Source organism: Protopterus annectens, chromosome 4.part1 (assembly GCF_019279795.1).
Source record: "Protopterus annectens isolate FY-2018-M chromosome 4.part1, PAN1.0, whole genome shotgun sequence".
In the NCBI taxonomy this organism is placed as follows: Eukaryota; Metazoa; Chordata; order Ceratodontiformes; family Protopteridae; genus Protopterus; species Protopterus annectens.
In genome coordinates, this window is record NC_056734.1 from 914,250,577 (window position 1) to 914,266,212 (window position 15,636).

Below are 15,636 nucleotides of genomic sequence, written 5' to 3' on the forward strand. Positions count from 1 at the left end.
ATAAGAGTTTAAAAAAAAAGAATAGGAATAGCAAGTGCGTTTATCAAATGCCAGACTTCACGTGCACAATCATTCATCAATAAGATGTCATATAACAAGCATCTGACAAATGATTGTTGAAAACTTTGAAGAATTTGTGGTACTGAAGTTTATTTAAGGGGCCAAGTGAGATATGCCATCAGGTTGATCTTGTGACATGTTCTCGGTTTGCCTGATGGTAAATTTTGGAAGATGAAAATGGACATGTGGGAATGTGGTCTTGATTGAGTAAGATGACTACAACAGAAAGTTAAGGAGAGGTTTTCAGTTTCAAGGTGATGCAAATAATAAAATACCAGATGAAATAGATCACTGAGAGGTTGATCTGCAGTAAACAAAACGAAACAAAACATTAGTATTGATTTTTATGACCTATAAGGCTGTTTGCTTTATTCCAGAAGCCTTGTGAGTTGGAACCCATTTAGTCTTGTTTTCTGACAGAGGAATAGGATGTTTTCATTTTTCTTGGTTTTGTTGCATAATGGATGTAAACGGGTGTGGGTAGTCATACTGTTAAGGCTCTCATATTGCTTCCAGGGCATTGTCAAAGAATAATTTTGCATCATGTTGTTGACATAGGAAGGTGTAGGCAGCTTTGCTGTCTGCTACTGGTCATCTACACATTTTCAAATCTTATGAGCTGTTTGAGATTGAGAGGGCAGCTACTTCTGCTGGTTACCTCATCTTTGGATGGAGTTTTGAGAGACAGTAACACATATTACCCATTCCATTCCAGATTCCAGGCTGCACATAAGAAGAAGCAGCCATCACTAGAGCATTTATTTGTGTCCTCTTAGTGAGAATCCATTCCACCATTCACTGGGATTCAGTGAGATATCCTATCAGTATTTGATTCCGTTAACTATGAGATCCTATTGGAGTACTTAACTTCATAACGTAGTATTGTAAGGGTAGTCTGTGACTTGGGTGACTTCTTTCTCTAGAAAAATCAGAGAGTATTATTAGGGGTTCTGTCCTCTTGCTTGCAGTATCACTTTGGTTTAATTTATCGGTCTGTTGTTGTTTTCTTTATTTGTGCTTTCTCTGAAAAACACTAGCTTTAGAGGGCTCTGCTGTACTTATTAAGTTAGTCAGTCACTTCTTTGGTCAATTAAAATTTGGTAACTAAGTGGACTGTTCAGTTGCCCCTTTTCAACCATGGCCTGGACTACATCGGAGAAAAATGCATTATACAATAAAAGACTCTATAACAAAAGCGATAATACATCATTCATCATATGATAACTATGTATTGCAGCAGGTGTGGCTACAAAAAAATATCTTGCAGCTTTAACTCTTCTTCTCCTTGCAGTCTACGTTTGTTGGCTGTTAGCAGGTAATCAGATAATTTAAAATATAACCCCAAGTGGTTTGTCAACAGCTGGTTGAAGTTCAGCACAGCCAGTGTAGTTACCATGGTGATACATATCACTTTATGGGACTACTCTGCTTCCATCAGTCTTGAACACCCCTCACTAAGTATACTAAGGACAAACTTCAAACAGTCAGCGTATGGAGGAATTTATACTGCAGTCTTATATTGCATATTTCCATATTTTACCCGATAATTGGTCTTTATGTATAGCTCTTACGATCCTATAGCTTTTAGAAAAGAAATGTGAATAACAGATTTGTGGAAATAGTGTATTAGTTGGCATGTAGTAAGCATTCAAAAAACACACAGCTCAAGTGCGCACTGCTCTATATAAGTTTATAAAGGCAAATATGTGTGTTATGAAAGCTGAATCTCTTAGCAAATTTTTTTTGCAAAATGGTAGGATAAGGATACATTCTTTCAACTGGCATTCACAAAACTGTAAGTTTAAAGCAGAACACAAGGTTCCACAGGCTAATAAAAGTTAACAAAGGTAACCAACTGTAATTTGGGCCAGAGTGAACAGCAGCAGCAGAACCATAGTGTGTGCGTGTGTGTGTGTGTGTGTGTGTATATGTGTGTGTGTGTATATGTGTGTGTGTGTGTGTGTGTGTGTGTGTGTGTGTGTGTGTGTGTGTGTGTGTGTGTGTGTGTGTGTGTGTGTGTGTGTGTGTGTGTGTGTGTTGGGGGAGTTCTGTTTAACCATTTTCAGATGCAGTACTATCATGACACAAAACATGGCTTTAAATCAGTACGAACATATTTTAATTTATAAAAAAAGTGCAATTGGGTTACTTCACAGATGTTGTAGGACTATCTTTCAATTGAAATCTAGTATTAGAGTTCAAAGCCAATTTCTTGTGTCACAGTACATCACAATCGAGGGGAGATATCTGCAAACATGACAAATGATTTTGTCAGCAGTTTCATATTCCTGAGACCTTAGAAGCAAGGAGTACAACATGGTGATAGGGATCACTAAGTGCAAACTAAGCAGAAATTAAAATACAGCAAAAAATTCCAGGCTTATAGACTTCTGTGTGACCTTTTAATTTGCCACCAGTAATATCCATATGGATGGGAATGTGTGTGGGCTATCCTCTTAAAATAAGATTAACACTCAGTTTTTTTCCTTTTTCACAGAACCAGTACCTGTCACTAGCCTAAATGTCACCTCTGCTACAACCTCTTCGATCTCCTTATCATGGTCTGCAGTACAAGGCATCCAAATTACATACCGACTACAGGCTGTGGGACCATCTAATTCATCCACTACAGTATCAACAACAAGTGCTACTTTGTCAGGACTTGTTTCTGGCTCCAAGTACAACATCAGCATCATAGCAGTCGCTGCAGATAACGTAACCTCATCAGATGCTGCTTCTGCTACTGGATATACAAGTAAGTAATAAATTAACAAAATATCTGCTTGAAAGTAATATGTTTAATTTATTGCTATGAAAATAATTGTCACTCTGAAACATGTAGATTGTAATATTTATAACATCTAATTTTGTGATGTAAAACCAATTACAAAACATTCACATTATGCAGTGTAATGATTGATATTAGGAATAAAACAAAATCAGAAAAATGCCTAATGGTTATTCATAAAATAAGAATAACTTATGGTTTTATTTAAAAAAATATGTTGCAGCTGTTGAAAATAATGTCAGAGTGTTTTGCTCAACAGGAAATGTTTGCACAGCATATTTAAACTAGAAATGTTCTACACGCTGCACTTTTTATGGCATGGCTCTTTTTCTTTCTCATGCATGTCTCATTAGGTAGCCAATTTTTTTTGTCTTAGGGTTACAAAGTCATACCCACATTTATTCAAACTATCCTCTTAGCTCCTTAAGCTCAAAAACAATGTTTCTTCTGATATTGATCTATCTGCCTGTATTACAGCCTTTGTGGACTGTTACACTAGGACATAATCCCAATGTTTGCAAAGGGCAGCTCTGCTGAGACAACACACTTTTTTAAATACACTGGGTCTCCTGGTACATTGTGATGGTTGTACTTCTTCATCATTTATTCTGTCTTCATTCGTTAAGTATTATTTTTTCATTTTTTTATCTCTGGAAACAGATGTTTTTTTCTTCTTACTTCTCTTTTCATAACTCTCACCACATTAACACTCTAATGTATAGATTTATGTTATTATTTTTTTTACATTTGTTGAACCAGTTTAGAGTTGGGTCGATTGTTGCTACTGTGGTGACTTATGCAGGCCAGTATCAGGTAGAACAAGAGTGAAACAATAGATACATTGTAGCACGTAACTGACATCAGACTTCAGCACTCACATAACTAACCTTTCCATTAATTGTCTACAAAGTACTCATACATTCAGGCATGAAATACATTCATTGAAGTAGCATTTATTGAAATAATATATGAAATAAAATGCATTGTATGGGTCTGGTTACAATGTTTCATGCAGACCTTTTATTATAGCTGAAAAAGTCATTTATCATGTTACATCACACACGTTTCAGTACATTTCTTAATATATACTTCAAAGCATTACATACTTCATTTAATTTTACTTTATCTATTTGTTAGCCAGGTAAATCCACTTTGCACATGTTCCTCCCCTGAATCACTCTCTGGTTAATAAAATTGCTTAAGTTGACACTGTATCCATGTAGGGACTGAAAGATTCAAACCCAGGACTATAATTTAAAAAATATTAGCATCTGATTATTTTAGCCCTCTGAGCTATCCAACCAGACACTTAAGTAATATGAATAAGTTAGAGAAAGGACAATTTTTCAGATATCAACATATTGCATTATAATTTACTGCAAACAAAATAAAAGTGTAACACACCGCTGTTGTTGTTGTCTTTCGGCTTTTCCTGGTTAGAGGTCACCACACCGGAACTCTGGTCCGCTAATGATTAGCAGTAGAGTTTCACGAATGCTGAGGTGCCAGCTCGACGTTCATTCTTCAACGCATGTCTTTCAAATGTCAACCCAACTGCCGGGAGGACATGCAGACTCCATACAGAAGGCACTCCCTGCACTCCAGCCGAGAATCGAACGGGAGAACCTCTTGCTGTGAGGCAACAATGCTACCGCTGCACCACCACTAAAAACAAATATAATCAAACACAGTTAATAAATTTAAAATAAAATGTAACAAAATACACGATTAACATGTCAAAATATCAAACAGAAAGAAACAAATTAAAAAAAATGTTGTAATGGTGCTTTAGGAACTCCTCACTAGAGTTCTGTAATCCATTCTGAAGTTGCCATATTGATAAAGAAACAAATACAACTTATTTATCTATTTATTGACACTTCATTACTGGAAAAGTCCAACTGGGTTGAAGCCAATTTTCAGTGGAGGCCTGGGGAGAAAAGTTCTAAATTATTATAAAACATTTTAAGAACAATAATTTTGCAATCTTCAAAAATAAAAGCATCTACTGTTTAAATAATTATAACAGATTAAACATTGTATAAAACATTGGTTAAAAATTGATACAAGGTATATGACAATCACTTAATATTTAGAGAACTTTTAGACAGTTTGTAGAGGAATTAAAGGTGAGTTTGTCTGATACAAATAGGAACTGCAATATGAAGTGAGGGAAAAACAGGTTTATGATATATTTAGATAGAAAGTCGGGGAAGATAATTAGATAGCATTAAGGAAGTAAGTGATAAAGGGAGATTAAGGAAGTATAAGGAATGAAAAGGCACTCGTTCACATTTAGGGGTATAGTTTATCCTGGATTTGAACAAGGAAGTCTTTTAAAGTGGTTTTGAATGATGGGAGAGAGGGTATAGACCTGATGAATACAGGTAAGGAGTTCCAGGCCTTAGCAACCTTGTATGAGTAGAGACAATGCCCAGCAGATTTGTAGGTTTATAGACAGACAAGAGATTTTGGTCACTGGATCACAATGACCGAATGAGAACATAGTTGTGTAGAATGTTTTTTAGAGCTGTACAGGCAGATGGATGCTGAATAATATTATAGGTTGTAAGAAGTTGTGTATATGTTAGTTGACGTGGCAGTTCTAAACAGCAGCTTGGAAGTGGATGACATGATGATACGGAGTAGGCTGGACATCCTATGTGTCCAGGAGACGAGATGGAAGGGCAGTGCAGCAAAGCCACATGGCTTGGGATTCAGACTCTACTACTCAGGTGGTGGGCAGGCTAGAAATGGTGTATGAATTGAGGTGAAAGAGTGGCTTCAGAAGGTAGTAAGGGCTATCATCAAAATTAATGACAGACTCATGGCAGTCAAACTCCACTATAATGATAGGGCAGTATTCATAATCTCAGCCTATGCCTCACAGCAGGGTTGTGACAGTGAGGAAAACAGTGCATTCATACAGCAGTTGCAGGACTTACTAGATAAAGCAGGACAACATGAATTGCTGTTGATAATGGGTGACTTGAATGCACATATCGGGACAGACAGAACAGGATATGAGGAATGCCTGGGTCCTCATGGGTGGGGCAACAGGAATAAAGAAAGAGAAGCCATGCTAGACTTCTGCCTGGCAAATGGCTTGATAGTAGCCAACACATGGTTCAGAAAGAGAGACAGTCACAAGATCACATACAAGAGTAGTCAACATGCAACTCAGGTAGACTTCCTCCTAGTAAGGAACAGGCACTGGGGCAGAATCCATAATTGCCATGTCATCCCTAGTGAAACAGTTGGCCCATAGCATAAACCACTAGCTGCCACAATCAGCTGCAAGCAATGGTTAGAAAAGGCTCTAAGGTCACCAGACACCAGGCTGAAGACCTGGAAGTTGACTGGAGAGAAAGTACAACAGTTCAAGGAATTACTCAGGGCTCTAGCACCCCAAAAAGAGGAGGAAATAGGTGGAGTTGAAGAAAAATGGCAGTGCCTAAAAACAGCATGTGTTAGGACTACAGAAAAGATATGTGGCTGAGCCAGTAATGGAAATAAGGTACATAAGGAAAACTGGAATGCAGAAGTCCAGGAAGTCATCAAAGGAAAGAAGGAGTTCAGGAAGAAGTGGGAGACAGAAAAGACTGACCAGACTAGGAAGGACTACTGGTTGGCTAACAAAGAAACTAAGAAAGTAGTTGTAATAGCAAAGAATAGGGCATCAGAGGCACTGTAGCAACTTCTGGAATGTGACTCAGTAAGGGGCACAAAGAAACTATATCAAGTTGCAAGACAAAGACAGAAAGATAAAAAAGACAGTCAGACACCCGTCATAAGGGATGCCAGCAACAACCTGCTCACCAGCCCAGAGGACATCAAAGGCAGATGGAAGCAGTATTTCCAGCAGCTTCTCAATGAAGAAAACCCCACAGAAGCTGTACTGCCCCAGAAACAGCCTATGATGACAGAAGAAGAGGAACCCACCCTAGAAGAAGTAAGAACAGCACTAAGGAAGATGAAGTCAGGGAAAGCAGCAGGCTCAGATGCGGTCATAGCAGATAAGATAAAGATGCTGGGTGAGATAGGGGAGAAATGTCTCCTGAGGGTACTAATAGCAGTGTGGAGAGAAGGGTGGATCCCGGAAGACTGGAGAATAAGCATACTTATGCCAGTGTACAAGAACAAAGGGGAAATCTACAAATGTGGGCAGTACAGAGGCATCAAACTCCTATCACACTGCATGAAAGTTCTGGAGAGGGTGTTTGATAAATGGATACACAGAGTAGTAGAATGTAAGATGGGAGATGAGCAGTTGGATTCAGATCAGGATACAGCACAATTGACCTGATGTTTGCATTGCGACAGATACTTGAGAAGAAGATAGAGATGAAGAGAGAGTCCAACTGGGCATTCCTAGACTTGGAGAAAGCATATGACAAGGTCCCAAGAAAGCTGATCTTGTCAGTACTGCAATGGTTTAAAGTCCCAGAAACAATGGTAGAATTAGTGCAGGCTATGTACAGGGACCCAGTGACTCAAGTACGAACAGTGTTCGGCCTCACAGGTGGGTTACCAGTGGGTGTGGGTGTACATCAGGGTTCAGCTCTGAGCCCACTGCTGTTCATACTGGTGATGGACTACATTAGCAAACAAGTTGGAGGGGACGGATCAACAAAGCTGCTATATGAAGACAATGTGGCAGTACAGGCATACTCTGAGCTAGAACTTCAGCAAAGGATAGGAGAATGGAATGCAAATCTGAGCGCACATGGGATGAAACTAAGCACAGATAAGACCATGGTAATGGCATCAAATTGGGGAAATCAGAAGAAGCTGAGAACAGAGATAGAAGGGAAGATAGTGGAACAGGTAAACAGCTTCAAGTATCTGGGAGGAGTTGTTGAGAAGAAGGGTAGTCTGAATGAAGTCAAAGCTAGAATCAGAGAGGCTGTAGCCAACTGGCATAGAGTATCACATGTAGTCTATGACAGAATAATGCTGAAGAAGCTGAAAAGTAAGGTGTACAAGCCAGTGGTGCAACCTGTACTACTGCATGGTGCAGAAACCTGGGCAGTAAAGGCAGAACAGTTGAAGAAGCTAGAGGTGATGGAAATGAAGTGTCTGAGATAGGTGATAGGATGCACACTGTGGGACAGATAAAGAAATGAGAACAAATGAGCAGAAGCTAGAGTAGCTCCAATTGCAGAAAAGATAAAAGAGAACAGATTACAGTGGTTTGGGCACATGTGTAGAAAAGCAGAAGACAATCTGGTAAGGAAGATTTGGCTCAGACCGGAAGAGGTAAGAGGAAGAGAGGACATCCAGCAAGGAGGTGGATGGATTGTGTGAAAGAAGAACTGTGACAGTCAAGCATGAGTGTTGAAGAAGGCAGGAGAGTGGCACTGAATCGAGAGAGTTGGCGACAGCACGATACCCCGACCCCATGTAGAAAAAATGGGAAAAAGGGGGACTGATGATGATGATGTGGCAGTTCTAAACAATTTAGGCTTTTCAGTGCTATAAAGTGAAGGATTCTGAAAGGGATGTGTGCTGCAAATTTAGCACCTTTGTTCAGCATTGTTCAAGTTTTAATTTTTGTAAAGCATGGAAGTTAATAAGGATAAGAGCACCATAAAGAAGACTGGGGAGGACACAATTAGTGGCAAGTGTAGTTTTAGTTGCATCAGTGAGAAAGTTTTTGGATCTGTAAAGCATCCCTAGTTTTTCTTATGCAATTTTGCATATGCTGGTCGATTGTAAGATTATCATCCACTATTGCCCCTAATAGTTTGCTATGAGAAGTGACTTCAAGGGTTGTATTATCAAGAGAGAGTACTTTGAATTTTGTTTTTATCAAGAGAGAGGGATTTGGGGAAAAAAATAGTATTTTACTATTCGGGTTAAGCATGAGTTGTGAGTTACAAAGCCATGTTTCAATGGCTGTTAAAGCTTCCTAAGTACTTCTTTGGAGATGAACCATGTTGTCAGATGTGCAAATGAGAGTAGAATCATTTATGTATTGTATTAGGTTGGCCTGTTATGTGGAACTGTAGATGGTGTTGGGGAAAATGTTAAAGAGGACGGGACCAAGGATAGATCCTTGTGGTACACTGGTGGTGACTGGGAGGTAAGGAGAGAATGTGGGGTGGATAATCTCCTACAACTATAAACTTATATAATGTATGGTCTGACAGATGCAGAAAAAGGCAAACATCTTTAGTAAGCCACATACTGGTCATGCATGGACCAAGGGTCCGAGTGTCCCTAGGGGCTAGCTTTCTGAGCCATTAGAAATGTTCACAACAAGTGCTGTTTATTTAAGTAGAACTGAATAGTCTGATGAGTAATGACCTATAGAAAAAAAATTTGCAGATGGACTATGATCATCATGACCCCTGTACCTAGGTATGCTAACACTTTGGAAATACCCAGCAAAAATAATGTAGCTACCTGGATTTAGAGCAAAACAAAATATTCTCTTTATTCTTAAGGCGGTCCAAAGTTGAAACATATACATTTGTTACAATTTAAGTACTTATGAAGCAAGCATATCAATTAGCTTCAACAATGAAAAAGCTAAACTCAGTGAATCAGAATTTTCCTACTAGTGCAAAAAAAAAAAAAAAAAAAAGCTAACTTGTGTCTGACTTTGAATCCCCGTGTTGTCAGTACAGTTAAAGTAGAACAATACAAATGTAGCTGAACTTTAATCCCCATGTTTCATTATTTGTAAGTCTACTATATATGCATTAATGAAGCCCTAAGAAGAGATTTTATGACAAACACTGCATTCTGCTTGTTTCTGAATAGAAATGATTTATGTCCACTTCAGGGTGGGACTCATTGATATGGCGTTAACTCTGTGATTCCAGAGTTCAGAAATACCCATTGGCATTGCCTATTTTAGTTCTTTGACGATCACATAAAAGAGCTACAAAAAGCTGTAATACTGGTCATCTAGTAAGAATGCAGAGTATATTACATTTGCAAATGGGTAAGTCAACATTAAAAAGAAAAGACTAATACATTTCCGAAACAGCAGTATTTTCTCACACAGCTTTCAGCTTTAAATACTTTACAACATGCTTGCCTATATCTACTAATGGCAAAGAAGCCAGAGAAGCAGCAGCAGTCGACGAGAGGTTATTTCTATGACCAGTGCTGCAGTAAGAGTATCGTGGGCATGGGCACACAGGCATACACACACGCACGCACATGTGCACACATGCACAAGGGCTGACAGACATACAAACATGCACATGTACAAGGACACACACACGCATTCACATATAGTTCATACACACATATGCAGGTGTAAATTCACATACAGGTCAAAAACAGACACACAAAGTCACACACTGGCTACATTTAGAAACATACATACATGCACACATGTATGCATGCACACATGAACACACGCACACACACACACATACACACACGCACACACACACACACACACACACACACACACACACACACACACACACACACACACACACACACACATTCCCATCAGGCTACACACACACACACACACACACACACACACACACACACACACACACACACATACACACAAACACATGAACACAGACACACACTCCTTCACATACAGGCCACACATAAACACAGACACACAAAAATCGACAGAAAGTATGGGAATTGGAAACTGATCTGTAATCCACCATCAAGCTCTAGCAATGCTTTTGGTACACTTCAACTCTCATGTCAACCAATGCTGTAACATGACAGGTGACTGATGCCAGTGAATGGGCAAAGAGCCCTAACATGATGTCAGTGAATGGACACAGAGCCCTAACATGATGTCAGTGAATGGACACAGAGGCCTAACATGATGCCAGTGAGCTCTTGCATGCATAAAAGAGTAATAAAGTCAAGATGTGTCACATAGTTTATGCACTTTGCTAACAGGCCCCTTATATTGGCCTAGATGTCATGGTGATATTGATACTAATTATACAGCAGTTTTCCTAAAGTCATGTGTCAAAATAGAAAATGTGAGTTTATGAGTCTCCTATATAAATATAAAAGCATCATCTTTCATGTTTCCACAATCTGTATTTGGAGGCAGTGATAAACCGATATATTATACATCTGTAGACACAACCAGAGACTGTGACACTTCCAGATACTACCACCACTGTTGACTTATATCACTACACTTTGCTATTGAGTCTGGACAAATTTATATCACTTAAGATTCTGTCTGCACTTCACCCACTTGCCAAGTTCTGTGCATGATACAAACATTGAAAAGCTTTGTTACCCACTTCATAGCTCATTACCAACCATCTCTAGGCATAGGACGATAAAAGCCAGTCTATACCCCACCAGTTTTGTGTTTGAAGAGTGACCTGGTAGTTGAAGAGAGGATTTGGTTGTGTTTCTCAGAGGTAAGTGTTATTGGATGCTCATGTGTGGATGGGACAATGGTCTGATGGGTATTGAAGGATCAGGGAGCAAGACAATGAACCTTGCAGCTGAGCATATATATATATATATATATATATATATATATATATATATATATATATATATAAGAGATATGGACTAACAACATTCTTGGACTATGGCCTTCAGTATAACTGCAAGAAATAGTGTGTGAACTGGTGCCCGGTATACAGTGTATGTGTCTCCATGCCAGATGGAGTGAGTGATGATATATGTATAGTTCTGTCTATGAATTTTATATATATATATATATATATTTATATATATCTATCTATATATATATATATATATATATATATATATATATATATATACATATATATATATATATATATATATATATATATATATATATATATATATATATATATATATATATATATATATAGATATCGGTATAGACAAAGACATGTGGTCATCTGGTACACATTGCAAAGGATGCCTCTACACAAAGTTGAGGACATCCATGCATCTTACCACCTGATAAGCAGTAATATGATAATTAGGTGTAGAAAAAGTTATACCTGGTTTTTGACACTACTCTTATGGAAAAGGTATTATGGAATAGGTAAACATCTATCGAACTTGTTAAATGGAAGGAGTCAGATAATCAGAAATAAAAGCTTATGGAGAGGAAGTTTGATGCATGGCTGCTTCTGATTTGGAGCACATGGTGATCTATGTATACAGTGGAGCTACAAACTAGTGCCATTAACACCCCTCTGGTGTGGAATGTCACACCTCTAGCAGCCTATACACATCCTTACATCCTTGTTTTCTGAAAAGTTAACTTTCAAAGCACAAGATAAACAAATGTAAATACTTTGTTAACAATAAAAGCAATTATAGCAGTAAAACAAAAAACATTATCATTAAGAGGTAATCTTTACAATGTTAATAGTCAGTTCATTCATAGCCTTATAATACATACAAAACCAGAAAATGTATTTATTTATTTTTGCTAAATTTTCACAAACAAATAGTCATATCTTGGAAAATGTACAACCTAGACATAAATTGTTAAACACTTTTGGCAGCAAGGAATTCCTCGCTGATTATGTTTACTGAGATATTTACAGAAATATGAAAACATGTACTTAATTAGTAATATAAATAACACTGAATATCTTTTTTTTTTCAAAACAAGTTTATTGTTTTAACATATAAGAGAAATATCATAACAATTTTATACAAATAATTAAAATAGGTATTATTATAATATTCAACAAAACAACTAAAGTATTTACAAAGACATCCACTACAATCAGATCAATTAATTAAACTAAAATACTGTGCTATTGAAATTAGAATTTTTTAACAAATTTTGTAAATTATCCCATACAATAAAATGTGATGTTTTTCTAGTTGTTCTCATTCTAATTGTGCTTATTTCCATATGACACATTATATTCATAACATTTTTAAATTCATTGAACGAAGGAGGTGTATCTGAAATCCAATTTCTAGTTATTATTTTCCTAGCCACTGCTAGGATAGACCATAACAAGGGAAGCTTAATCTTTTTAACACATTGAGGTACAGGTGTGTTGAATAATATAAGAGACTTAGAAATAATGAAATTATCTGTAACAAGAGCCTGCAAAAATTCATTAATTGACTTCCAGTATTCTTTCAACTTCATACAGTCATAAAACACATGAGCCCAGTCAGCATTAATTTCTACATTACATCTCTTACATAGATTATCTTTATTATTAATTTTATTCATCATCAAAGGTGTATAAAAAGATCTATGTAAAAATTTCCATGTATAAAGTCTCCAGACAATGGAAGATGTAGTTCTATAAGCAGATTCCAATATATATTGTTTATCTTGTTGAGTTGGTGGGTCCCCATTAATAGAGGTGAAATAATTCCAGTATGAATCTACATTGTAAAAAGTTTCTTGTCTGATAATTTTATGTATATATGAAAGTTTACCTTTATCAGAAACTTTATGCTGTAAATTTATTATCAAGTAATCAATCAGTTTTGGAATAGATTCTTTAACTGTTATAGACATTAGATCTATTCTATCAATGAGATGTTGTCTAAAGATCTGAACCTCTAACCAGCAAGTTTCTCTTAGATCAAATTCTTGTTTTAAGAAATCTAGATTTTTAACTTTATTATCAGATATCAGCTGATACCAGTACTTTAGATTATTATCTATAGCTAAATGAGCTCCTTCAGAAGTAAATGGCATAAGCATACCCTGAGTATAAATTATAGGGAATACAATAAAATTCCATTCCCTATACTTAGGGTGCATGAATATAAAGTTACGATAACTAATAATAATATTTAATGGGTAACAGACCATATGTTTAGGTGTAATAGGTGAAGTACAAAATTCCTTTAGCAACCACAACATGGAGTTATTTATAATCATATTTTTATGTGTTAAGGAGATTTTCATGAAGTGCATACTAATTAGCTCCCAATAATCTTTCCATTTTGCGACATATGACTGATCTATTAATAAAGTAATAACTTTTATAATAGAAGAGATAATATATAAATTAAAGTCTGGAAAAGAAATACCCCCTTGAGACCAGCTATTAGTATGTTTCTTTAATGCAATCCTAGGTCTATTAGGTGCCCATAAGAAATTTAACATTAGTGTATTCAGTTTCTTGATAGTTATTTTTGTAGGTGAAAGTATTATTGATTGTATTAAGTATAAAATCTTGGGGAATATTATCATTTTAATAATTGTAAGTCTCTCCTCCATAGTAAAAAACATATTATTCCAGGTATTAAAAGATTTTGTATATTAAGAAAACAGGTATTATAGTTATTATATATAATAGATTTAATATCTTTAGATAGTATTATACCTAAATAAGTTATCTGACCTGAGTTGGGTACATATTTAGTAAAATCACTAATGAGAGTATTTTTTCGTGTATATATAGGTAGTATTTTAGTTTTTTCTTCATTGAATATTAAACCAGAAATACTTTTAAAATTCATCATTTTATCAAATAAAGACTGCATAGAAGAATTAGATCCTGCTGATGTAATTAGAACATCATCTGCAAAACGTTGAATTTTTGATGTTGTATTTTCTTCTATTTCAAAACCTTCTATGTCAGTACTGTTTCTAATCAAATTAGCCCAAGGCTCCATTACTAAAGTGAATAATAGTGGAGAAAGTGGACATCCTTGCTTTGTACCTTTAAGAATGGGTATTTTTGTGAAACATATGTTCCTACCTTAATATAAGCCAGCGTTCCTTTGTATAAATGCTCAATTAAATTTACAAATGCATCAGAGAAATTTGTGCACTTCAGTAAGGTAAACAGATAGTCCCAACTTACTGAATCAAATGCTGAACCTATATCAAGACTAATAAGTGTTAAATCTTTCTTTTTCCTATTTGCAAAATCAATTAATGTTAAAGTTCTTCTTATATTATCAAAAGTATTTCTATTTACAATGAAGCCCGTCTGATCTATGTCTATAATGCCGGGGATAATTGTCTTCAATCTATCAGCAAAAATACTCATAAACATTTTATAATCAACATTAAGTAATGAGATGGGTCGATATGAAGAACATCTAGTTGGATCTTTATTAGGTTTCAAAATTGGTGAAATAAATGTATATTGCCAAGATGGGGGGGGTTATTAACTCAGTTTGGGCCAGAATAAAAACCTTATGTATTAAAGAATATGTAGTTTTAGAAAGGATTTTATATATCTCTGGTATAATACCATCATTACCCGGTGCTTTGTTTGATTTAAGCTTATTTATTTGTGTAATAACTTCTGTATATGAAATACTCTTGTCCAATAGTTTAATCTGTTGTTTATTAAGCTTTTTATTCATGTTTGTGGTTATAAACTCCTTTATTTTATCTTTAGGTTCCATGTTAATGTTGTTATGGTTAATCTTGTGAAAGTGATTTCTAAATTCATCCAGTATTTCTGGTATACTAGAAACATTCTTCTTTTCCTTAGAGAAAAGATTTCTTTGATATGGTTTTGTTTATTCAATCTTTTGTTTTATTTTTAAGTCTATGTAAGTATTTGGGGCTTATTGAATAAGACAAAAACTTGTATTTCTCTAAAGTTATTTTAACTTTATGAGTTAAAATTTCTTTGTATTTCTCATTTAGTTTGTTTATTTCTTCAATAACTTTCTTGTCCATAATATTTTCTTTATTATTATGTTTATAAGAGTCTAGTTTACTTTGAATATCTAACAATTCCTTATCCCAAGATTTCCTTTTGTTATTATACCATCTGATACTTTGTCCATATAGATATGATTTAAGGCATCCCAAACATAGACAATGGAGACTTCAGGAGTATTATTTATGTCTAGAAAATGTTGTACTTCTGAAAGTA

At 35.9% G+C, this 15,636-nt stretch overlaps 1 protein-coding gene across 1 annotated transcript in view; it reads left to right on the forward strand.

Moving 5' to 3' along the window:
* The window catches only part of LOC122801341 (mucin-19-like), a 938,154-nt gene that overhangs the window by 117,930 nt on the left and 804,588 nt on the right, over positions 1-15,636 (forward strand). The window contains exon 7 of the mRNA XM_044070881.1: positions 2,558-2,815. Coding sequence (XP_043926816.1) covers positions 2,558-2,815 — 258 coding nt within the window. The remainder of the gene's footprint in view (positions 1-2,557; positions 2,816-15,636) is intronic.